The sequence below is a fragment of the Odocoileus virginianus genome, chromosome 5, assembly GCF_023699985.2.
Source record: "Odocoileus virginianus isolate 20LAN1187 ecotype Illinois chromosome 5, Ovbor_1.2, whole genome shotgun sequence".
NCBI classification, from domain to species: domain Eukaryota; kingdom Metazoa; phylum Chordata; class Mammalia; order Artiodactyla; family Cervidae; genus Odocoileus; species Odocoileus virginianus.
In genome coordinates, this window is record NC_069678.1 from 7699789 (window position 1) to 7727178 (window position 27390).

The 27390-nt window shown below is 39.3% G+C and overlaps 1 protein-coding gene and 1 pseudogene across 1 annotated transcript; one reads left to right on the forward strand and one right to left on the reverse strand.

Moving 5' to 3' along the window:
• Nucleotides 1–4895: 4895 nt before the first annotated feature.
• LOC110150286 (cAMP-regulated phosphoprotein 19 pseudogene) lies at nucleotides 4896–5237 on the forward strand (annotated as a pseudogene).
• An 8169-nt stretch (nucleotides 5238–13406) lies between these two features.
• CTSK (cathepsin K) lies at nucleotides 13407–27112 on the reverse strand. The gene is made up of 8 exons (XM_020912189.2): nucleotides 26478–27112; nucleotides 24615–24738; nucleotides 24024–24146; nucleotides 23786–23941; nucleotides 21838–22056; nucleotides 17283–17448; nucleotides 16908–17013; nucleotides 13407–14773 (listed from the first exon to the last, which is right to left on the reverse strand). The coding sequence occupies exons 2-8, from the start codon at nucleotides 24735–24737 to the stop codon at nucleotides 14674–14676; spliced, it is 993 nt and encodes a 330-aa protein (XP_020767848.2). The 5' UTR covers nucleotide 24738; nucleotides 26478–27112; the 3' UTR covers nucleotides 13407–14673.
• Between the last annotated feature and the right edge of the window lie 278 nt (nucleotides 27113–27390).

A 27390-nucleotide genomic window follows, 5' to 3' on the forward strand; every position in this document is an offset into this window, starting at 1 on the left:
GTTGTGTTAGCTGCTGCTGTACAGCAAAATCAGCTATACGCATCTAGCTTTAAAAAAAAAAACAAACACTTTTATTGTGGACAATTAGACATAAATAAACATAGCGACATGGTAAAGTGAGCCCCATGAGACCATTATCCTGCTTTAACAATTATCAATATGTGGCCAATCTTGCTTTATTTACCTTCCCACTTACCCAGATTATTTTGAACCAAATACTAGACATCAGATTATTTCACATGTAAATATACCACTGTATATCTCTAAAAGATAAAGACTCTGAAATAAATAAAATTCCAATACCATTATCACATCTAATATTCTCAAACATGTCAGTATTTATATTTCCCTATCTTGAAAAAAAATAGTTCGTTCTGAGTTCCAAATACAGTCTGAACATTGCAAACCTTTGAGTTATTTTTGTGTCATTGTGAATTCATGGGTTTAGCCATATTTTATGTGCTTCAATTCAATGCAGCTTTATAGTTAATAGTTAATGTTTCTCATATTTTCCCATCTGCGGTGAGTGAAAACATTCAAAATGGCTTCTGGGGGAAAAAAAAATGGCTTCTGAGTCCTGAGTCCCTATATTTGGCATGACATTAGTGCTCTTTAATGGACTCTTCTCTAATATGACAAACCATGGCAGGTTTATGTTGAACATTCCCAGACCAGAGAGCTTCCTTACCCCTTTCGTCTTGGAGGACACAGCTCACCATGTGTTCACAGACAGCCATATATGACAGGAAAGGAGCCTCACCAGACAATGAATCTGCCAGCATCTTGATCGTGGACTTCCCAGCCTCCAGAACTGTGAGGAGATAAATTTCTGTTGCTTATAAGCTTCCCAGGCAGATCAGCAGTAAAGAATCTGCCTGTCAATGTTGGAGATGCAGGAGACATGGGTTCATTTCCTGGGTCAGGAAGATCCCCTGGAGGAGGGCACGGCAACCCACTTCAGTATTCTTGCCTGGAAAATCCCATGGATAGAGAAGCCTGGTGGGCTACAATCCCATGGGGTTGCAAAGAGTTGGACATGACAAAGCACACACACACACATATTTATAGTTCACCCAGTTTATGGTATTTTATTATAGCAGTCAGACTAAGACAGCTCTTCTCATACATAATCTTACACTCAAAGCAGCTAGCTTTCTTCATGTTTCAAGGACATTTATCCTTATTATCCTCTGCACTTTTTCCACACTTTATTATTATAACAGTCCTAGCTAATGTTTGTTGGATGCACCAATTATATGCCAGTGAATGTGCTATGTGCATGCGTGCATGCTAAGTCACTTCAGTCGTGTCCGACTCTTTGCGACCCCATGGATCTTAGCCCACCAGGCTCCTCTGTCCATGGGATTCTCCAGGCAAGAATACTGGAGTGGGTTGCCACTTCCTTCTCCAATGTGCTATACTCTTTTATATTATTATTTAATCTTTTCACTGCTGTGAGGTAGGACGATTATTATCCTCATTTATAGCTCAGTTGGTAAAGAATCTGCCTGCAATGCAAGAGACCTGGTTAGATTCCTGGGTCGGAAAAGTCCCCTAGAGAAGGGATAGGCTACCCACTCCAGTATTCTTGGGCTTCTCTTGTGGCTCAGCTGGTAAAGAATCCATCTGCAATGCGGGAGACCTGGGTAGGGAAGATCCCCTGGAGAAGGTAAGGGCAACCCATTCCAGTATTCTGGCCTGGAGAACTCCATAAACTGTGTAGTCCATGGGGTCGCAAAGAGTCGGACATGACTGAGCGACTTTCACTTCACTCACTTTCACTCAACAGAGGGGAAATTCAAGTTCTGAGAGGCTGTATATTTTGCCTTTCAGAACCTGGGATTGCTGACCTGGTTGCTGACCTGGGATTGAACCCAGTTTTAAAGTAGTACTTCTCCAACGAATCATTTTGCTTCTCACTGTCTGGAATTTCCTTTCCCCATCACTGCCTCTCGAAATCCCGTTTCTCCTTCATGGCCCATCTCAAAAGATATCTCGTTCCAAAACACCTTTATTTATCCCCAGTTTAATGTCTCTTTTCGAGCCTCTACAGTACCTGGAGGCTCTGTTGTGGCAAATTCATAGATTCTGAGACCAGAAAAATCATTCTCATAATTCTCTGTCTAATCTCATAATTATTTGTGTATTGGCCATACAAAAATATCAGTTGGGCCATACAAATGTACCAGTTGGTCTCTTAAGTACAGAAATTAGGTGTACCTTACTCATTTTTGTATCCTCCACAGTATAGAATGCAATGATACAGTAGGAACTCAATAAATATGTACTGACATGATTTAAATTATTTCAACAGCCTTCAATCCAATCTACCTTGCAATTTCATCCTGTACATCACTACCAAGTTGTTCTCTTAAGACACATTTTTTTAAAGTTGATTTACTATTTATTTTTTGGCTGTGTTGGGTCTTTGTTGCTGCATGCAGTCTTTCTCTAGTTGTGGCAAGAGGGGGCTGTTCTCTAGATGCGATGCTGGGGCTCCTTATGGCAGCGGCTTCTCTTGTTGCAGGGCATGGGCTCTAGGGCAAGCAGTCTTCAGAAGCCGTGGCGCACAGGTCTAATTGCCCTGCAGCATGTGGGGTCTTCATGGATCAGGGACTGGAATCTGTGTCTCCTGTATTGGCAGACAGATTCTTCACCACTGGACCACCAGGGAAGTCCTAAAATGCATTTTCATCACACCATTTTTACCAATGCTTTCTGTAGCCTGCTGCATTGTCTCGCAATCTGATCCATCCTTAAGAATTTTACTCAGTTAAGAGTAGATTTTTAGAAATGTTCACCCTCTGCTGTAGTCAAGCTGGTCTTGTGAGCCCCGACATCACACAGCCATTTGTGTCTTTCTGAAATGGCTCTCTCCACTCCTTGGCCTCTCTACCTTGCAAGTTCTATTTCCCAAGTGTTGCCTTTCCCAGTCTTCCCTGGCTATTTCACCATCTTCCATTTCTATATACTTTTTAAATGTAATTTTTATTGTATATTAGAGACAAGTTGATTTACAATATTGTTTTAGTTTCAGATGTACAGCAAAATGATTCAGTTATACATACACATATATTCTATATACTTTTAAGAAACAAATTGTACCATGCAATTCTGAACTTATTCTCTATTTGCATCACATAAGATTGTTTCATATTATGCTGACCTGGGAATACAGAATCCTGTCTTACTTATCTTTGTATTGTTTTGTTTAATACATGTTTAAGCAAAAACTAATAAATATTTTTTGGATTAATTTTCTAATTATCATCTCCTACATGTTTTCTCTTCACTCCTGATGCATCACCCATTTGGCCGTGTCTTCTGAGGCTTTTTAGCCAGCCTTAGGTTTGTCTGCTTCTTTTGCTCCCCTCCTGGTATATAGGTCTATAAACAAACATACTATTTAAAAACACTAGGGGAATACGTTATTACATAAGTCTACCCTTGTGTACACTTAATGCATGTTATAAAATGAAACTCATCCTGCAACCTTCTAAACCTCTAAGTTGGATTTTTGCACAGTAGTTTCCTTTGAAATGGGGCATACTTATTGTTGCACATTTAACTAGAGTTTTTTTTTTTTTTTTTAAGAGAGGAAATCCGCAATAGTACATTACTAAATCTCTAGCCTGCTGCCTCCCTTCCATCACAGATGAGGAAACATCTCCTGAATGATGTCAAAAAGGGAAATGAAAGCAGAATAAGGAAGCCTAGTGCTTTCTCCAGGTTTTAAGTAACCACACCGTAGGCTTATGCACTCTGAAAGTCAGCTGCTTCAAGTTTCTCTGAGGAACTATCTTACGTGGTTTTACAGAAAAAGACTGATTTTTAGGATGATACCAATGCTACTTTTACTCTCTGTTAATTTACCCAAGTGATTAATTTTGTGCTGGGAATTTAATAACAGACATTATTCCCATAGTTAAAATAGTTCAGTTGTTACTGACCCTTCTGTCCCAGAAGTACACAAAGGTAAGAAGAATACACTTAATAGGGACTTCCCTGGAGATCCAGTGGTTAAAATTCCAGGCTTTCACTGCAGGGGGCATGGGTTTGATCCTCGCCTGGGGAATTAAGATCCCACATGCCATGGAAACATGGCCCAATATACTCTCATACTTAGTACAGTATGGGAGACTAGAAAATTAATTAATTCTATGTTAAAATTATCCAGTTTACATTTTCTGAAGAAAGAAAACAGGATTCTTGAATCACTGGGAAAAATAGACATTTTTAATTGAAAATCTACAGTATTTCTAATATTTCCTGTATAATTATCTGCTTGGTGCATTATTATGAAAATATTTGATCCAGTAGACATCCCCCGTTGTCTTGGGTGCCCGCCTTGGTCACTTGGCAATGTGTGCTCAAAGAAAGAAGGTTAATTTTACCAAGATATCAAGACAAGACATTACTCAGGAGTACTGGGGTACCAAAAATGAGACCCTTCCTCCAACAAATGTATAACAATTGTGACACACTTGGGTTATAATCAATTCCAACTTAAGTCTCAGAAATTTGTCGGTAACAATAAAGTACCAAAATTTACAAGTGATACATTTAAAATTAATAAGATTCAGGTTATCTCTGTAATAGTATCACTTTGATAGAATATATGTACATTCCAGTATGCTTTCCAGGGGAGGAAAGGGAAGTTTATGGATAGCTACCAGAGATTGACATTATTTTGTGAGTGTACCCATAGAAATGTGTCACAAGCAATAGATGTGAGCAACATCTGTCTTTTCTACAGGGGTGGAGAATACTAGAGCTAAAGCATGTCTTACAGTGTACATTATTTGTCTATTTCACCTAGCCATCATTTCCCCTTCTTGTGGTAATATCATCTTTATTTAAAATGGAGCAGAGCAGGACAAGGGGGAGGGAGCAATATGTTCGAGGAAGTCTCTGAGGCAGCCTCCACAGAGGAGCAGAAGGAATTGGAAGATAAAGTGACCAGTCCAGAGAAAGCTGAAAAAGTAGAATTAATAGCAAGGGATCACCATCTGGGACAAAAGCCTAGAGGTTCAGATTTTTAAAGCAAATGATTGCAGAAAGGGCAAAAATACTTCAATTCTGGGGATTACAACATGGCTAAAGTGAAAATGAAGAACAAGCAATTTCCTACTGCAGCCCCAGATGAGACAGAGGTCACTGGCAACCACAAGCCTACTCCACAGGATCTTTCTCAACAGAAGCCTTGCCTTGTTCCAGCAAGTTGGCTGGCTGATTAAAACAGCTGAACTGCATGAATCTTCTATATCCCTTTATTTCTGTGCTGTTCAATCTACTCAGAAACATAGGTCTCCCATTATTTCTCCTTAATATGTTACTTCTCCACTTTTAGTTTAACAATGCACTGATGAAAAGAACATATTGTTGTTCAGTTGCTGAAGCATGTCCAACTCTTTGGAACCCCATGGACTGCAGCATGCCTGGCTTCCCTGTCCTTTACTATCTCCCAGAGTTTGCTCAAATTCATGTCCACTGAGTCAGTGATGCCATCCAACCATCTCATCTACTGTCGCCCTCTTCTCCTTTTGCCTGCAATCTTTCACAGCATTAGGGTCTTTTCCAATGACTCGGCTTTTTGCATCATGTGGCCAAAGTACTGGAGCTTCAGCTTCAACAACAGTATTCCAATGAATATTCAGGGTTGATTTCCTTTAGGATTGACTGGTCTGATCTCCATGCAGTCCAAGGGACTCTCAAGAGTCTTGCTGTTGTCTAAGTCATATCTGGCTCTCTGCAACCCCACAGACTGGAATACAGCCCCACACATCAATAGATAGACTGCCTAGTCATACTAGCTCACATGCTTAGTCGCTCAGTCGTGTCCCACTCTTTGTGACCCCATGGATTAAAAAATATTTTTTTGTAAAAAAACAAAATAATAAGATAAAATGGGGACCCCACCCCACCCCCCACACATTGGGTTAAGAGAAAAGCAAGTCTTCCACCAGCTCCAGGGGTGGGTGTAGGACCCAAGGTTAGCCTATCAGAACTTTGCAACCTCTGGCTATAGTGACTAGGAAAAAAATTTTTGGCTGCAGGAACTAGCAGGAGGAATTGAACCAAGGGCTACTGAACTGCTATAGAAACTTGACAAAGAATCCCCAGGCCTATCAGTCTATTGCCTTTCTAGGCTCCCACCTTGTACCACAGCTAAAGCTGAGTAGTCAGTCTCAAGAAAGGGCATTTACCCCATATCTTCAGGGGGCTCAGCGGTAAAGAATCTGCCTGCACTGCACGAGACACAGGTTCAATCCCTGGGTCAGGAAGATCCCCTGGAGAAAGAAATACCCACTTCAGTAATCTTGTCAGGAGATTCCCATGGACAGAGGAGCCTGATGGGCCACAGTCCACGAGGCCACAAAAGAGTCAGACATGACTTAGCAACTAAACGACAACCACTGCTACCTCTGGTATAGCCATGAAGAATAAGAACAAGCAAGATTATCTAGCAGGAAGAACCAGGGGCCATGGCGGCAATAAAGAAGATCCCTAGAGAGAACAAATTTGGTGGGTGCCAATTGGCTGGCCAAGAAACTCACTTCACCACCAGGGAAGGGGGAGTCTTCCTTACTCCAGCCCCGCTGGGTAGAATGTATGCTATGGATCAATGATAACTGTTCTATTTTTCATCCATTATCTCCTTTCCAGAATTAGACTTTCATTGTAGTTATTCTATTTTTTGCCACCATTTTTTAGATATGCTAGATATAGACAAGTTTTAGGTTGCCAGACCGCAAGGGGCCATATCCAAACTTGATGAGGAAGACAACATACATCAGTCAAAACTCCTGATCTTGTACCTGAACACAGGATCCAGATAACATCATAGGTTGTCTCACTGGGGAGGGAAATTTGGTAAGCACTTTTTCAATATAAGCATGAATATTTTTTAACCACAACTACTCAACCCTTACCTCCTTTCTAACAGAATTCTAATCTTGTTTACAGAACTGTTTTCCACAAGGCCATGGGCTAAAATGAAGTCAGAGAGGTAACCTGGGACCATATCATGCTTGTAGTTCACTTAAGAATTAGCATTGTATTCTAAATTCACTAAAATATAAGCTCCATGAAGTCAGAGATTTTTGTCACTGTCCCAGAACAGTGTCCTGCATGTTAAATACACGATAGCTTTGTGGAGGGGAATGATATGACCTGCTGCCCAGAACACACACTGCAGTGTAGCTACAGTACAGAGCATGGAGGTAGGGAGGTTAGTAAGTCCACCACAGAACCGAGGCGAGAAGTGACAGGGATTCAAACTGTGGGTAGGGGTTGTGGTTGAGGTAGAGAAGTGGCCAGACATATCACACTTTGAAGACAGAGACACAGAATTTTCTAATATGAATTGTAAGAGAAACAGAGAAGACAAGCATAACAACAAGACAGTTATTACTAAAGATGAAGCAATGTTTAATTCAAAATCACATGGCTAGATAATAAAATTTTATAAATAGTTGCTAGAACTTCTCTCCTTGGTTCTTTTTTTAAATTCTAGTAAACGACTCATAACATAAAATTTACCACATTAGCTATTTTTAAGTATACAATTAAGTGACCTTAAGTAAATTAACATTGTTATGTAATTATCACCACAATCTATTTCCAGAAAAAAATTTTAAATATAGACTTAATTTTTTTAGAGCAGTTTTAGGGTCACAGCAAAATTGAGCTGAAAGTACAAGGAGTTCCAGTATTTTCCTTTTCCCAACATACTCATAACCTCCCCTACTTAGAAACTCTTCATCTTCCAAACAGAACTCTTGAAACAATAACTTAGGATTTTGCTTCCTACTCCCTGATGGCGCAGTAGTAAAGAATCCACCTGCCAATGCAGGAGATGTAAGAGACACTGATTCAATCCCTGGGTCAGGAAGAATCTCTGGAGGAGGAAATGGCAACCCACTCCAGTATTCTTGTTTGAAAAATTCCATGGATAGAGAAGCATGGCAGGCAAAGTCACAAAGAGTCAGACATGACTGAGGGACTGAACACAGCCAGCCCCTGCCTATACGTCTAGTCTATTCTATTTTCTGTTTCTATGAATGTCTATTTTAAATGCATCATATAAGGCATTTAAGGAATCATTTGTCCTTTTGTTTTTGGCTTATTTCACTTATCATGTTTGCACTGTTCCTCCATGTTGCAGTATGTATCAACAGTTCATTTCTTTTTAAGGCTGAATAATATTCCATTGTGTATATATATACCACATTTTGTTTGTCTATTCATCTGTTGACACATACTTTATTTCTACCTTTTGCTATTGTGAATAATGCTGCTAAGAACATTAGTGCACAAGTATCTGAGTCCATGTTTTCAATTTTTTTGATGTATTAGCTCACAGTGAAATTCCTAGAGTAGAGCAATATGGTAATTCTATGTTTTACTTTTTACAAAAGTTGCACTTTATGTTTCCACCAACAATGTATGAATTTTTCTACATTGTTCCCACACTTGCTTTTTGCTTCTTCGTAATAGCCACCATAATAAGTGTGAAGTGGTATCTCATTATCTGATGTGTATTTCTCTAAAGGCTAAAAGTGAAAGTCGCTCAGTTGTGTTTGACTCTTCATATCCCTATGGACTATACAAGTCCATGGAATTCTCCAGGCCAGAATACTGGAATGGGTAGCCTTTCCCTTCTCCAGAGGATCTTCCCAACCCAGGGATCAAACCCAGGTGTACCACATTGCAGGCGGATTATTTACCAGCTGAGCTACAAGGGAGGCCCAAGAGTATTGGAGTGGGTAGCCTATCCCTTCTCCAGGGGATGTTCCCAACCCAGGAATTGAACCAGGGTCTCCTGCATTGCAGGCAGACTCTACCAACTGAGTTATGAGGGAAGCCCTCTCTAAAGTCTGGTGATGAGCATATTTTCATGTGTTTATTGACCATTTTTACATCTTTGGAGAAAAGCTCATTCAAATCCTTGGCCCATTTTTGCATTGGGTTGTTTTCTATTGTTGAGTTGAAGCTCTTTATATATTCTGGATATTATTTTTTAGTCAGATATATGATTTGCAGACATTTTCTCCTACTTTGTGGGTTGTCTTTTGGCTCTCTTGAGTGATACTTTGATGTACAAAAGTTCTAAATTTTGATGAAGTCAAATTTATTTCATTGTTGTTGCTTATATTTGTAGTGTCATGTCTAAGACAAGGTCAGGAAGATTGATTGATTTTTTCCATATACAGAAAAGCACTAAAATTATTGAGATACCTGTTCTTTGTAGTTAGCAGTAAACTTTTGCCAAGATGTATGCTTGGCTATGTGTATTTCCCAGCTAAGAAAATTCATATACATATTTGCTCCTCCCCCTAACTCTTCAGAGTAGCCCCCTTAGAGCAACTGAGAGGCTGTTTCCCAGGCTATAGTACTCAGTAAGGTCCCTGAATAAAATGTAACTCACAACTTTCACCTTGTATGTATTTCCTTAAGTTGTCACAGGAAAGCAAACTTTAGGCTCTAAATGCCCAGAAATGAAGAATCAGATTCCTGAAGTCCATGGACAAACTAAGCTGTATTTTTAAGGTTTTTCAAGAGTATTAGAGCCTGAAAATTCAGCAAGAAGAATGTGTACTATAAAAGAATAAAACTGCCCAGTAGTATTATAATATCTGTGCCACTAAAAGTTAATGGGCTGTCATTTGTAAATTTTCATATCCTCCTCCCAACATCTATGAAAGATAATGAGAAATAGAGTATATTGTAGTAGCTAAGAGCACTAGGACCTTGGATTCCGAAACAGCAAGCAGTCAGCCAAATGCAGAGTATGAGACATTCTATTGGACAAATGATCTGGCTTCTCCATGGAATCAATTACAAGAAAAAAAAAGGAGGTGTGTGTGGGGAGAAGGCAGGGTGAGGAGGTGACTGTCAATACAGTAGACTTAGAAAATAAATGCAATGCATAAAACTGTTTGGATACTAATTTGAGAAAACTAACAGTAAATAAACACATTTAAGTGATTGAAGAGGTTTTTAAATGGGCTAAATACAAAATGATACTAAGAAATAACTATTAATTTTGTTGGATATACTAATGGCATGGTGGTTATATTAAAAAATTTCTCACTCAGAGATGTATAATGAAGTATTTATGGAGTGATATCTGGGATTTGCTTTAAAACAGGGAAAAAAATGAGAAGGGATAGATGAAACAAGATTGGAAAATGTTAGTGATTGTTGACACTGGTGATGTATACAGGGATTCACTGTACCACTCTCTCTTTCTCCTTTCATATACATGTTTAAAATGTTCTATAACAAAGTTAAAAATTATAAATAAATAATAAAATATGTAAAAGGAGAAAGAAAAACAAAACAGACGTGGTCTGCATCCTGGTTCAACGACTTACTTGCTAGGTTACCTTGCAGAAGCTATTTGATATCTGTAAAACGGCAATAATAAGGGTAGGTAAAGCATTTAACACATTATGGTCTGCATAGTAAAGCTCAATAAATGTTAGCTAATATCGTTATTATGAAAGAAATGAAAAATATAATTACAGACTTGATTTACAGTAATTTAAAAACGTCTTTGTGTCAAAGCATCAATCATTAATTACTGTATGATTTGTAATAGAACTCTGGAAACAATATAGATGTTCATTTACTGAAGTTTACTTACATGAATTATATACATTTTTATAAGGGAATTTCATGCATCTATAAAAATAATCATGTGCTAAGTTGAGACCTATCAATTCTATTGCTCAGCATCATTTTGGAGATATTACCTAATGTAAACAGAAAAGAAAGAAATTAGAGGTAAAAATTGGAAAGAAAACGGTAATACTGACTTTTGTGGATGATATGCTTACATACTCAAAAACCTCTCCCCAAAAATCAAAAGAATCAACCGCAAAAAAGTACAAACCAAAAGAGAATTCAAGGTAAGGTGGTTGTTGTGTTAGTCGCTCAGTCGTGTCTTACTCTTTGAAACCCCATGGGATTGTAGCCCACCAGGCTCCTCTGTTCATGGGATTCTCCAGGCAAGAATATTGGAGTAGGCTGCCATTCCCTTTTCCAAAGTATAATGTTACCTGTAAGTATTTTGTGGATGTTCTTTATCAAATTGAAGCTGTTTCCCCCATTCCTAGTTTGCTGAAGGTTACATGACACCAAAAGCATAGTCTATACACAGGAAAACTGCTAAACTGCATTTTATCAGCAATAAAAACCTTTGCACTTCAAAAGACTCTCTTAAGAAATTGAAAAGAAGCGACTTCCCTGGTGGTCCAGTGGTTAAGACTCCCAATGCAGGGGGCACGGGCTTGACCCCTGGTTGAGGAACTAAGATCCCAAATCCTATATGCCATACAGCATGGCCTAAAAAATTTACAAATGGAAAGAAAATTTGCAGACTGGGAAAAAATATCTGAAAATCATACACCTGATAAAGGAGTTGTATCCAAAATATTTAAAGAATTCTTAGGACTAAATAAAGACAACCCAATTAAAAATGGGCAAAAGTTTTAAAGTTCACCAAGAAAGACATCTGAATGGCTCTTTAGCCCATGCAAAGATGCTCAACAGCATTGGTCACCAAGGCAACACAGACCAAACCCACACTGAGACCCACCTCACGCCCACCAGGACAGCTGGTATCAGACAATACAGAGAGGGTGAAGAAGTAAAGAACTGAACACTCAGCACTAGGGTGGGGACATGAAATGGTGGCTCCACAAGTCTTTTCAAGGTAAGGTAGCTAAGTACAAAAACTAATATAAGAGAAATCAACAGCTTTCAAATACACATTCAGTCAGAAATTATACTGGAAAAGACCACATTTAAAGTGCAAAATAATAATAAAAGGTAAACTCACTAGAAAAGAAGTTAGCAAGAAATGGGTAATATCTATAATAAGGGCACAAAAGAACATTTGACAAAATATAAAGGCACCTCTTACTCTTAGATAGGAAGATTCAATACTATAAAGTCAGTTTTTCCTAATTAAAGATATAAATTTAATGTCATCCAAATAAAAATACCAGCAGAATTTTAGACAACTTGGCAAGCTAATTCTAAAGAACATGGAAAAAATAGAAAACAAGACTTTTCAGGGAAAAAATCTAGAAAAGGAGAGTAATAAGGGGAAGACTAATGTGACTAGATATTAAAATATTATAAAATGTATGAAACCAGTTAAGTACAGATATACATATTAATCTATCAGAGTAGAAAATCTAGAAATAAACCCAAATACATACAGGAATAAAATAAATTTTTGCTCACATAGCCATACAAAAGGAAATTTTAAGGGATGTTCTTCAGGCAGAAAGAAAAAAAAAATCAAAACAATAGAAGTGTGCAGATTTGCCTAGTGAGTAGTCAGACCTCTCTCAAGCTTGTCTCTACAAAGCATCGCAGAAACTACCTGCAGGTTACTGAATGCGCTCACTCATGCCTACACATTTAAATATACTAGTCTTTGGGTCTGAATGTCATTTTACATTACCGATCTGCCAAATTAATACCTGAGATTCAGAAAAGTTCAGGAGTTATTCTTCCATTAAATATTCTTTTCTTGAGAAGAAATAGTGTGTGTGTGCTCAGCCACCTCCGACTCTTTGCTACCCCCAGGACTGTAGCCACCAGGTCCCTCTGACCATGGAATTGTCCAGGCAAGAATACTGGAAAGTGAATCAAAGTGAAGTCGCTCAGTTGTGCCCGACTCTTTGCGGCCCCATGTACTGTAGCTTACCAGGCTCCTCTGTCCATGGGATTTTCCAGGCAAGAATACTGGAGTGGTTGCCATTTCCTACTCCAGGGAATCTTCCCTACCCAGGGATCAAACCAACGTCTCTTATGTCTCCTGCATTGGCAGGTGGATTCTTTACCACTGTTCCACCTGGAAAGCCCTAGAGTATGTGCAATGTCTCCTAAATGTTGACTTTCCATTTTCTTGCATCTCCATTTTGTTCCTCATCTGTTATTTGTTCTTTACAGCACTGCCAGAGGAGCACTGCTAACATAAAAAAATTCTGATTGTGTCTTTCCCCTACTCAAAAATATTTGATGCCAATTAAATGCCTGAATGTTTCTAAAATAAAGTATGAACTTCTTGGGACACCAAATGCTTTCAAGGTCTTCTTGGACTCACCTCCAAACTACTTTCTCTCCTCAGTTCTACCCGGTATATGTGTTTGCACCCTATACTTGCAGCCACTGCAGCCCGTATCATTCACAAGCACATATCTCTCTTGGTGCTTTGTTCACCCAGAACCTTCAGCCTCACCTAATCCAACTCTTCACATCACCCTCAATCTCTCCATTTCCTCATCCCCCTCAATCCCCAGTCTTCTCTGCACATTCAGATATTTCAAAGCTGTGTTTTCAATGAAACCGCATCTAAAATATTTTAAGAATGAATGACTCAATCCTGAGCTTCCATAGTTCATATTTATTTAATTATGGTTGATATTATTAGTTGTTTTTATGTCTGTCACTAGTCTGTAACTTTCATAGAAATCAGGGCCGCATCTTACTAATTTGTTTCATCCTGGTAGCTTTGAATACACTGCAAATGACACGGTAATAAATATTGACACACAAAAATAAATGGTTTTTGCACAGCATGATATAAAGTAGAGCCTGACACATGGTCAGTGTTTAATAAATGTGAACTCTTTCTAGGAGGAATAACAGATGCTCAAAAAACATTTTGTGAAAAGTGGCAAAAGCTCATTGTGCTGATTTACTATTAGCCAGCTAATTTCTTTTAAAATTGATACTGCTTACGAATTATTATAAAGAATTTCAATTTCCTCTATTGGTGACAGCAAAAGTTTAGGTTCTAGAACCACAGAAAAGGCCTTAAGATATTTTTCAAGACCTAGGTTCATGTATCACTGGTCTCCATACAGATAGAATTAAATATTGAAATCTTTTTATATCCATTTAATCCCTGAAACTTAGTACAACTCTTAATACCAAGTAAACACTAAAAAATGTTAGTGGAAGGAATAAACAAATACATGAATTAGGATGAATTGTTTACGCAACAGAATCTCCAAACTGTAAGCACATCATATATAAGGAACATGTTTTGTTCATTTTTTTGTCTCCAGCACCTAGCCCAGTATCTGACACAAAATGAATGTTTACTAAACAGCTATTTATTAAATTATAGATAAGCGATAAATACAGTTTACTTTAAAAATGCAAAGAAGGAAAAAGAAAACACATTTGTTGTATCATGTAAACTTGTACCAAAGATTTGTGAATAGATTTATTAATGGGGTGGAATTTCTACCTGGAAGATAGAGAAGTAAACGTGGAGACTGAGAAGTCAGGTCACCTTAGTCCTCTCAAGTGGTTAAAGCTAACTAGTCCCTTTGAATGAGAATCTAGCCTATCTGAGGGCCTCTAGCTTCTACACAGCATCAGCCTCAGAACAACACAGTCAGGGCAGAGTGCATACCTACTAGGGAAATTCTACTGTGGCAACAATGAGAAAATAAAGACCTTGGGTGAAGAGAAGAAAGTAGTAGGAGTGTCACTTGAAGCACAAACAGGGAGACTGAACGGACAATCTCTGTGTTACCACATCTGTGTCAAGAAAGGCACGCCAGTTTCCTTCAAGGTACATAAGTATGTTGCATCACTGTGGAAGGAATGGAAGAGCAGGACGGGGTTGGCTGGTGGAAGTCACATCTTGGGGAAGCTGGCCAGGTTGGCAATGCCACAAGCGTTGTTCTTATTCCGGGCCATGAGAATATAGCCTTTGTTTCCCCAGTTTTCTCCCCAGCTGTAGGACCAAGCAAGGAAAATACTTAGTACCCTTAGTTTATTCAATAAAACATTTGCTGAGTATTGTGTTAGGTTTTGATGGTTTACCAAAATAAATCAGTTTTTACCTTTAAAGACTTTAAAGTCAAGAAATGGAGAGAAGGCATAGTGTTACAAGAGAGGTTGCTTCTGCTCAAGGGGATCAAAAAGGGCTTAACAAAAGAGGGGGCACTTGAGCTGAGCCCAAAGGCTGATAGAATTTGGACCTGTGGAAATGGGAAGCCAGCGGGTGAGAGTGAAATGAGTAATAGAGGCAGGAAAGCATGGGATGTGTGTTAAGTTCATGTAGCTAACTGTCATACACCCAGAGCTATCACAGAATCGTGGATCAAGTATACTTCAATTAAAAAAAAAATCATATAGCTGAAAAACAGGGTGCCTGATAAGGTATAGTGGGAGATTAGGTTAAGGGGATCTTTCTGGCCAGGCGAAAGATTTTGACCCTCTGGCCCATGATAGTGGAGGAGACATTGAAGTTTTCTGATTAGGACAGTGAAGTCATTCAACTTGAGTTTAATGATAAATTATCTTGAAAACATGAGTCTAGAGCATAAGAAAGAGGCAAGAGAGGCTGAAGCTTGTGATCTTGGTTTGGGAGTGGAACCCATAGGAGAGGTGGCGACAGAGGATGAGATGGTTGGATGGCATCATCGACTCAATGGACATGAGTTTGTGCAACCTCTGGGAGATAGTGAAGGACAGGGAAGTCTGGTGTGCTGCAGTCCATGGGGTCACAAAGAGTCAGACAAATTAAGCACCTGAACAACAATCATAGGAGAGATGAATGAAGCCATAAGAATAGATGAGACTGCTAAGGAGACAAGTGAAAAGGTTGGAAGATTAGACACAGATAAAAACAGAGACAGACAGAAAGACAGGGGAATGGGGAGAGATTGGTCTATATATCTTCCTAAATTATTTTCATAAGTTTACTGTCCTTTTTTCCCAACCCGAAAATTTACCAGACCTGGTACATTTACTTAAGCAATTTACCCTACCCCTGTTCCCTTATCCAGTGGTTCCCAATGACCCTGATCCTGCCTGTGCATGTCCTTTATTCTTCCTAGCTCTCTTGGATGCAGAACTTATCACTTGATCGAAAAGAAAGGACAGGGTAAGTGCCTGGGCTGAGAAAGGAGAAAGGAAGAACACAAGACAGAAGCTGTGGGAGAAGGAATACCCTCTTAGGAAGGTGCACAGGCTCACCCTTAGTTCGGACTGTGATTTAAAAAGTTACTCCCAGCCTCACATTGCATCCTGCCAGCCCTCCAGGCAGCATGCCAAACTTGGTTACACTGCTACATTGCCCTGTGAACTCCCCAGATTCTAGGGGGCCTGCTCCTTTGGAGGGCATCAAGGACAGAAAGTTTAACCAGTGCTGCTGCCAGGCTGGTGTTGATGAATGAGGAAAGGAAAATAATAATTCCTATAAATCTGCACTCTATCCATAAAGTCATAAGGAGCTAAAGAGAAACAGAGAGCCAAGGGGCCCTGTAGTTTTTATTTGTTCCCAATAATAGAGAAGGAAATACTAATTTTGTTTTTGGTGCTCATATCTACTTTCTGAAATGCATTTATCTTCACAGACTTCAAAATCTCTGGCCAATTCTGATATATGTCTATCCTAAGAGCAAAAAGCTACACAAGGGGATATTAAACTTTTACATTATTTATATTGTTCCCTAATGCTTACCATCAGACTAATGATGGAAACCCCCCTAAAAAACCAATCACATTAGAGAAAAAAGAAAAAATACATAAAATTCCAAAGCTCCTGCTGGCTCCTGGTGCTTCTTTATGTTCTCACATTAGCTAGGTCTGTCTTTTTTAGGGGCTATGAGATCACTGAAGACAGACACCTGCTCACATGTTTGTGTACGTGACTAAGCACCTTGAACACGGGTCAGCTGTCCAACACATACCTTTAGTGCTCTTGTCTGGCCATTATGTTAGAATGGATAGCCTCAGATTGGGAAGGTAGAATTCAAACGTGTGAGAAAATTTTCTTTTGAGAGAAAAAAAGGAATATTGGGAAGCTGAAGTTGAGTGTTAAGAGAGTGAGGGGGTGACAAATACGGGGTTCCCATAATTACCTGTTTTTAATTATCCAGTGCTTATTCCCCTTCTGGATCCCATATCCCACTGCCAAAACCGCGTGGTTCAGATTGTCACTATTGCAGTTTTCATCATAATACACACCTAGGAAACAAATTATCAAGGTGAAGCTTTCTGCAATCCAAGGGTTGCCCTGTGGGGTCTCCCACTCTAGGAGATCCTCTGTAGAATCCTGTCCCAGTCTTGTAAGAGGACTTGTAAGAGGACTTACAAAAGAGATGGTCTGTGCTGTGGCAGCTGTTTCTCTCTGGTGGATTCAGTCTGATTATGGAAACAAGTACTGAAAATGCCTGGTACCCTTGGGGAAGCTGCCCAGCCCTACATCATGAGAGAAGGTTGATTGTGCACCTTACCTTTTCTGTAAAACTGGAAGGAGGTCAGGCTTGCATCAATGGCCACAGAGATGGGTCCCACTCGGGCTACAGCCCTCTTCAGGGCTTTTTCATTTCCTTCAGGGATCTCTCTGTACCCTCTGCACTTAGCTGCCTTGCCTGTTGGATTGTACATACAATTTTCATCCTGGAAAAACAAGGTTAAAATAAGACTAGGACTAAACAAAGGCAATTAACTGGTGAGAAAGTCTGTTAAAGTTTTGGGTGACATCAGTGCCCGGAAGCAGACTTTAGTCTCCACAAAGGGTCTGTTCTCTCCTCAACATTTTAGAAACTGTAAGAAAAGAATATGGGGTGGGAGGTGGGAGGGAGGTTCAAGAGGGAGGGGACATACACACACCTGCGGCTGATTCATGCTGATATATGGCAGAAAACACAATATTGTAAAGCAATTATTCTCCAATTAAAATTAAATTAAAAATTCTAGAAAGAACATGAAAATTGTGTACCTTGTACCATGCACAAAAATCAGCTCCAGGTGGTTTTAAAACATAAATGTGAAAGAAAACACTATAAAACTTTAAAAAAGGAATATTTTTATTACCTCAGAGTAGATAAAGATTACTGAATTTAGATTTAAAAAAAAAAACCTACAAATCAACTCTGGCAATGTAGTATGTGTGATCATCAGTAGGCAAGGAGGCAGCAGCTCCTGTGTTGGGAGGAGGACCAGCCCCAGCTAGACAGAAGACCTTGGCCCCATGCACCTGTATTAGGTCAGCGTTCTGGCTGACCCTGTGCTCTCATGAGAGAGAGAGAGGTAAAATCACATAACATGACACTAAAACAAATTAATAAAGAACTTAGTAATTTATCCTGTGAATTTCCAACATTATGTTTTTCAGGTCTACTTCACAATGATGTGTTTCACTGTCAAACCAGAATCATGGAATCTAACGGCAACCCATGTCAAAGTGGTGTATTCTTTTTGGCTGTTCATTTTCCTAGAGGTTACCCCTCAAAAACCCTAGCATTCCATCTACAAGAATACATTATCTAGGGCTTCCCTGGTGGTCCAGTGGTTAAGAATTCATCTGCCAATACAGGGGACATGGCTCGATCCCTGGTCTGGGAAGATCCCTTATGCCATGGAACAATTATGCCTGTGTGTCAAAACTACTGAAGCCTGCATGCCTAGAGACTGTGCTCTGCAACAAGAGAAGTCACTGGAATGAGAAGCCTGCACACTGCAACAAAGATCAGCTCCTGCTTGCCACAACTAGAGAAAGCCTCTGCATAACAACCAAGACCTGATGCAGTCAAAAATAAATAAATAAATACTTTAAAAAAATTATCTAAACACTAACAACAATGGTAGCATTTGACGTGATAGTCTAAGATTATAGTAATGTCCTGTATTAATAATTTCTCTAGATTCCTTTGCCATATAATCCAAACCCTTGGTGCCTCCTAGTACCAAAAATTGCATAGATATACAAGTACAATAAAATATCTAGGGGATGGATTTGGAAGGATACCATGTAATGATATTTTAAAGTAAAAATAACTAGAATTGTGGCTGGAATGAACTTAAATTACTGTATTATCTGCCTGCTGCATTATCAGATCTCTTCGTTTTTAAACTTTGTTTTTTCGTGACCTTCTTCCATTCATTTACATGTTCATATAAGAAGTTCTTTCAGTTTTGAACAATAAAACTAATGAGAACAGTTGTCCAAGATTCAGAACATTAAAAATGGAACACATGTCTTTTGATGGCTAACTCTTCATTCTGATTGATTATAAAACCAAAATCATTGCATATTCCTCTAAAATGCTGAAGAGATCATTTGAGAGGGTAGGGGAACAAATATTGTAAGTCAATTGCTCCTTCTATTTCAAAACAGGGGTTCAAATGTTATATAATTTTTATTTTTATTCAGAGTTTCTGAGTTATTAAACTATCCCTCAACAGACTGGTTAATACAGTACTGAATAAATGATGTAAGCGGTCAATGGATAAGTGATCAACAACTAGTTCTAATAATATTTATTTTTTTCATACAGTTAGACAAACCTTTAAATTGGCTGCCTGGATAAAGCAACATGGAAAAAAAAGTTATAACCATGAATCTGTTTTTTTGTATATACTATTAGGATTTGTTTAATTTTTTTGATATCAAGTGACAAAAAAAGTTGTCAAAAAAAATTTTACAATTTAAAAAAATATTTTGTCACATTTGGGTTATGTCACTAATTGCCTGATGTATTCAGAATTAAAAAGTTAATCTGTTAGGGCAGCTTTAATATGCTGCAGCTTACACTAGCAGCCCTACGAAAACTGTATATAGATTAAAGAAAAATCTTTCCACATACAACCTCCAACTTTCCTGATTTGTATACCTGACAACTAAAAAAAAAAAACAATAATGGAATAATAATGGCATGAAACTTCATGAGGATGTGCTGAAGTGACTTCACTATGTAGATTGTTGAGTATCCAGTGAAATGGATCTGTTCAGTCATTTACATTAATGAGCATATTATTGCATCAGATATCATTTCAGATGACTAAATATAAATAAATAAAACTCACTGTTTATTGGGTTTTTAAAGGCTCAAATTGCAAAGGAAAAAAATCATTTTTCTAAAATTAAGAACTTCTCTGGATTGAAAGACATCATAAACAGAAAGAAAAGAAAACACATAGAGTTGTTGTTTAGTCACAAAGTCATGTCTGACTCTTTTGCAATCCCATAGACTATAGTCTGCCAGGTTCCTCTGTCCATGGGATTTCCCAGGCAAGAATACTGAAGTGGGTTGCCATTTTCTTCTCTAGGGGATCTTCCTGACTCAGGGATTGAACCCACATCTCCAGCATTGGCAGGCAGCTTCTTTACCACTGGGCCACCAGGGAAGCCCAATACACATAGTATTAGTATCCAAATATCTTTTTACATTTTTTAAACATTAGTAAGAAAGAGAATAAAATCTAATTAAAAAATGGGCAAACAATATAGATGCTTCCATGGTAGCACAGTGGTAAAGAATCAGGAGACCCAAGAGACACGGGTTCAATCTCTGGGTTGGGAAGATCCCCTGGAGTAGGAAATGGCAACCTGCTCCAGTATTCTTGCCTATAAAATTCCACGGATAGAGGAGCCTGGTGAGCTACAGTCTACAGGATTGCTAAGAGTCACACATGACTGAGCACACACACAATCACACACAAAAGATATAAGCAGTCAATTTATGAAGAAATGCAGATGGCCAGATAAGCATACTGATGAAGTTGTGAATCAACAGGATTTCTTATACTATGCAGATGGGAATATAAATTTTCCAAATACTTTGGTAAGCAATTTGACATCATCTAGTATAGTTGAAGATGCACAGACCCTAAGACTCAGACAATTCTGTTCCTAGATATTATATTCTAGTAAAGAAATCCTTGAACGTGTGAATAGAAGACAAGACTGGGGATATTTGCAGCAGATAAACAGATCTGATGGGTAGATCTTGGCTCTGCTACATAACTAGAGGTGTGAATTTGAATATACCATTTTATCTCCTTAAGTGTCTATGTCCTTCTATGTTCTCACCTGTAAAGTGAGGATAAGGGTGCCTTACAGGGCTTTAATAAGGATTAAATGAGAACACGCACTAATTACACAGCTCAGCACACAGTAGCCATCATTTGTATGGCTCAGACTTGCAATCCCTACTTTAAAGGCTCCTGCTGCAAAGGCCCCCATGTTACCTATCAACTCCATGATCTTCTTCCTTTTAGATAAGAAAGATCTTCCTATTACTAAAGGACCTTATGGGAGGAAGTGAGTTCATCTCTAAAATTGCAATAAATATGAAGCAACTTGCTTTTTTCTCTCATTTTCAACATGTTAACATGTTAACTTACCTAATTTGATTAAACGTTCCCCAAATCCACATTGAGATCATACAAAATAAAGCCACATGATTCATGAAATTAGCATAGTGGGCTTAGAAATTTCTGATGGGAGTGGAAGAGTTGAATAGAGAGTTATAGAGACCTACTCAGAGATCTATGGGATAGCCTGTCCTCTGTTATTTCTCCAGGGCAGAGAGACAGTTAGGAGCCATGGTAACCTAAGCTCCCCAAATTTTCCCAGACTGGCCTTCCCTGGTGGTCCACTGGGTAAGAATCCACTTACCAATGCAGGAGACACATGTTCGATTCCTGATTTGGGAAGATCCCACATGCTGTGGGGCAACTAACACCTGTGCTCCACAACTACTGAGCCCACATGTCTTACAGCCTAAGTTTTGCAATGAGAAGCCAACAACTTGAGAGTAGGCCTCGCTCACCACAACTAGAGAAAGACTGTGACAAGCAACAAATTAATTAATTTTAAAACACACACACAAATTCTCCCAGACTATGGGAATCTTCTTGGCTTTTTTGTGGGAAATCATTCCATCAAGAAAGCTGGATAGGGTAACAGAAAACAAGATTTCTGGAACTGTTTCCAGAACAAAACATCATGCCAGAGAAGGAGAAGCCATTACAGAACTCTATGACTGTGTGGGACAGTCTCACCTGTCCAACATACGGGTAGGCATCTTCAGAGTCAATGCCCCGGTTCTTCTGCACATACTGGAAGGCATTGGTCATATAGCCCCCTCCGCAGCCATCATTCTCAGACACACAATCCACCAGGTTCTGTGGACTCAGATTTAAGAGTTTGCCGGTTTTCTTCTTGAGTTGGCCCTCCAGGGCACCCACAGAGCTAAAAGCCCAACAGGAACCACACTGACCCTGAGAGGCATAGCAGAGAAGCCATCAATAATTGCTGTTCACACTTTCTGTTTCTCTCTTCTAGCTGCCCGATGAAATTTCATACATTCTATAAATTCCAGCACACATCCCCTTTGCTATGAAGTATTCCTATTTCCCTTCACTTAATCTTTGTTGCAGTGATCTATTGCTATTGTTGCTATTAATAACTGTTGTTACTACTGTTACCATCAGTTGCAGTAAAGCAGAGTACAGCACACCAATGAATCAATGAATCCACCATGAACCGAAAAACAGTAAGGTGAAAATGCAATACCCCTAACCTACTGAACGTCACAACTTAGCCCAGCCTGACTCAGAACACTTACATGAGCCTACAGGCAGGCAAAAGAATCTCACACAAAGCCTATTAGTGTTGAATATCTCCTGTAATTTACTGAATTATAATCATATTGAATATCTTATGCAATTTATTGTATTATAATTGTACTGAAAGTGAAAAACAGAATGTCTGTAGTTGTGTTTACCCTCAGGACCATGTGCCTGGCTGGGAGCCATGGCCTGCTACCACAACCTAACATCAAGAGAAGGTATACTACATATTGCTCACCTGGGAAAAGATCAAAATTTAAAATTTGAAGTACAGTTTCTAAGGAATGCTTTTCACTTTTATACCATTATGAAGTCAAAAATATCATAAGGTGAACCATTAAAAAGTCAGAGAACTACTCTAGGACAGGAAAAGTTTTCCATGTTCTTTAATACTTTTACAAATGAAGAAATACTGCAGATAAAAGAAATACTCTTTAAAGGTAGTTCTTGGGTGCATAGGGAATAGAAATGTGGAACACTTATAAAAATATAACTATTGTGTTAGAAACAATGATACTAATTGTGTATATCTGCACAAGATATTTGCTGTAAAAACAATGTAGACAAATAATTAAGGATTTATTATCTTGCTAAAAAACAAGTCAGGGACCATCTGTACTGGCTTTGTAACACACTAGATCACTGACCTTGGGTAAATTACTAAACCTGTCTGTACCACACTGCTTTTATGTGTAAATTGTGAATAATAATAATAAAATGGGATTATGAGAATCTAAAAAGTTAATTCATATAAAGGATGAATTATTATGTGCAATAATAATAATCTCCCAAAAGTGCTAACCATTATTATCGATGTGTGTTCAGCTAGAACACACATTTTTTTCTTTCCTGCTAGTTCTATTTTTTAAGACTGGGGCTTTCTTGAGAACACAAGTTATGTCTTAGTCCTCTCTACTGTCTAGAACTATACCTGGTAGGTTCTGCAAAAACTGTGGTTGTTGAGTGAATGTTAGATCAAGAGTTCATCTGGCAGATAACAATCAGCAGTTAAGGTTGTGGGAAGACTTACATTCTCAGGCTGGTAAGAATGTAAGATTGTAAAAACTTTTGTGGAAAGGATTCTGTGACCTACGGATTCCAATTTTAAGATTTATTTTGCATAAATATTTGTATATATGCACACAGATGCTTACAGCAATACTATTTGTAGAAAAGAAAAAAGAAAAAAACAACCTAAATTCACAAAAACAGATGATGATTTAAACAACAGAATAGGCTATATTCTCTTGGCAGTGGGACGTGTAACTTAATTCTTTCCCCTCTCTTTCTGGTGCCCTCATACCTTAGAAACAAACAAGCAGAAAAAGGGAGAGATCATGCTAGTTTACATACCCACACCCAACGGAAAGGAGGATACCTGATTTTTGACAGGAGTAACGTATCCCTTCTTCCGATAATCAATAGAGTCTGGGGCTCTGCCTTCCCAGTCTGGGGTATAGAGGGTGTCATTACTGCGGGAACGAGAAGCGGGTACTTTGAGTCCAGTCATCTTCTGAACCACTTCTTCACTGGTCTGGGACAAAGAAAGAGGCCAGGCATAAGCAGGGAACCAAGACAAAACAGGCAGATAAACCAGAAACTGAGGTTCAACTCACCATGTCCCCCAAGTGATTCATGGCCAGTTCATATGTATGGACACCAAGCGAGGCCTCAAGATTATGGATGGAAATACGCTTCAGGTTTTTTTCCCAAATTAAACGCCGAGAGATTTCATCCACCTAAACAGAGCATAACTAGTATTGGCATAGACTGTGTCCTGTGTAAAAAGTTACATAGTACTGTGGAGGTTTTCAGAAGAGATTAAGTTTATAATCATAGAGGATTTACCATCGAGTTGGGGAACTGACCATGGGATTGTTAAGAGCATGCAAAAATCAATATATAAACAACTGCAAATAATAAAACTCAAATCTCTGATTTATAGAGGAAAATTGCTTATGGATTAATAGCATTATTTGAGAAGGCTTCCCAAAAGAGACCTATAAGACAGTTATAAAGAAAAGAAAGATAGGACTTGATTGAGGATGACTTGAGGAGTAGGAATAGAGAGTATATGTTAACAGGGAACAGGGACAGGTTGGCTTGGTTGTATTATAATACTGAAATTGAAGAAGGGAGTTTGGAAGCTAGGAGTGGACATCTCGGGTTCCAGCCTTCCCACATTTCTCCTCCAGGTTCCCAGGCACCTTGCTGTTATACTGCTTTCTGTAGTTCTTCTTCCATAGCTCCCACTGGGTGTCCAGTATCTCCTCGGGGTATAGAGCAAAGCTCACCACAGGCAGCAGTAGAAGAACCGTGAACCCCCACATCCTGGAGAATAGGATAATTAGGGGCATGCATGGTAGTTCCAGTCATGTCCAACTCTTGCTGACCCTATGGACTAGAGCCCACCAGACTCTGTTCATGGATTCTCTAGGCAAGAACACTGGAGTGGGTTGCCATTTCCTCCTCCAGGGGACCTTCCTAACTCAGGGATGGGACCCAAGTCTCTTATACCTCTTGCATTGGCAATTAGGTTCTTTACCACTAACACCACCTGGGAAGCCATAATTGGGGGAGACTCTTCTGGTTGTCCAGAGGTTCCTAACATGACTTGGGATGAGGAAACAGCTGGAACCATATGCTCAGACAGGTGGTTCTTAATCCTTGGGAATCACAGACTCACATGACAAGCTAAAAAATTGCAACCCACTATTAATTCCTCTTGCCAGAAAAATGAATACACATACAATAATCCTGGGGAGTTCCTGAACCCAAAGTTAGGAGCCCCTTCCTCTGGACCATGAGGCAGAGGAAAACTAGGCTTTATGAGGAAGGCAGACAAAGATTGAGAGTGATTTCCATATGATAAAACAATGATAGGTGGGGGAGGGGGTCTGGGTTTGGTTGTGATGCTGATACATCTGGTCCCAAGTATTCTGGGAGATTACACACACACACACCTTGAACAGATAACCAGAAATGGGGAAGAAAATGGACAATCAGGATGCGAGCAACACCTGTCTGCTCCAGTGTCTCCAGCAGACTCAGAGGAGATGGATAGGTGTAGGGTAAGATGAATGGGATTGGAGAATACACAAAGGAGAGCTAAGTCTTTGCTTCCTGATCATTTCTTCAAGGTATTCTTCTGTTCCTTGCCTAAATTTTGATTCTGCTCCTAATCTTGCCAGCAGGGGACAAGGGAAAAGTTGACAGCATTGCCTATTCTCTATGAGATATCCCCTCAGCGTTCTTATGCACTTCCTCCTTTCTCTTCATGTTCCTTCCTTAGGCAGGAAACTAATTTCAACCAGCTGCTGTGGGAGAAAAGCTTTTTTTTTTTTTTTCCTCACCAAAAAACCCACATAACCTCTGGGACTGCCTCACAGGACAAAAAAGCCTCAGAAACAAGTTTGTTAGAAGAAGACAGAAAAGCAATGTTGTTTGATTATTAGTTGCACAGCTTTTCGTAAGTTTACTCTAGCTACGTTCACTTCTTGTAGTGTCTTGCTAATCACGTCCTCCATTTTAAGAGCAAGTTTAGTCTGCGGCAAGTCATACAGCTTGCATGATTTTTAAACTTGTCTATTTTTTGTGTAATCTTTGCACATTGGCAAAATGTCCAGCAGGACATTTAATATGTGGAGTGTCCAGGGCTTTTGAGATTCTCAAGAGTAGGAAGACCTTACTGAGCTACCACCCTTCTGCACTCCTCCTCCCTGCTAGTAACTTAACCCTTTTAGTACCTTTGCCTCCCCACCAACCAAAAAAAAAAAAAAAACCAAACAAACCCTGAGGCCACACTTTGAGGGATGGGTAAAGAAGGCCTTATATTCTTTGTTTTCACTAACAACCACGTATACATACATATAAACTTTAAAAGGAGTCCTAAAGGTTTCCAGGCAGATTTTACTCAGCCAGGAAATGGCCAAAGGAGGGCATCACTGTTTTCATCCAGACAGCCTATAAAGTTCATTTTGATCTACAAGTCACGATGTTCCTAATATTCCTAAAAATGGAGAACTGACAGGAATGAGAGGTTAAAAGATCCAGGAAGCTGAAAATGTTACCTGTTGATGGGGATCTGTTCTCGGGGCTCGTCTCAGCAGAGAAGTGTGGATAATGTGGCCGGATGACTAGGGGTGCTGGATTTATTCCACCAGGATTGCGGAAGTCAGCTCTGGCTGCTGGCTGGAAAATTTGGATGGGGAGGGCAGTGGAGATAGAAATGCTGAGAGAGGGGGGTTAGGGAGGAGGGAAGTAGGCAGCAGATTTGCCTCCTTTCTCTGTGCGCATGTGGAGCATGTGTGGCAGGGCGGAGAGTTAGGTATTTAGTTTCACATGGCTGCCTGCCTTTGAGACAGACAAAAAAGACCTCAATACATTATTACCCAAGTTGGGGCTTACCTTCTCTTTGGTGGATGGACAAGTATATATTATTTGTTACACTAGGGGATTATCTCTTTTCTGGCCCCTTTCCTGTTATTATTCATTTCTCCAACTTTGAAACCTGTTTTAAAATTTGTGTCTGACCCTCACATCACAGATGAGGAAATGAAGACAAAAAGCTAGAAAAAAGTATCAGGGAAGTCACAGGCTCCAAAATCATTTGTATTTTATAGACCTGTTGCCTGGAAGTTGTCTTTGCTTTCAGGCAGGGTAATAGCTTTTCCAGACTAACATGATTTTGCTGGGGAAGGATATGCCCAGAAAGTCCGTATGAAACCAGTTCCTAAAGTAACCAGAAACAGTACTCCTGGTTATGACAGCGTTTGAATCAATGCCATAAGCACTGACAAATTCACTTGTGACTTCTTCACTGCCAAAGCCTGATGAACATTATCTGTCTCAATTATTAAAATCCCCAATCTAGGGCCAGTCATATGAGCTTCTCCAAATGCTTCCCTCAATATCCAGGCATGTGACAGATCATGAGAATCTAGTTCAGTCCCTAAACCACATCCCCAAACATTTTCTTCCATA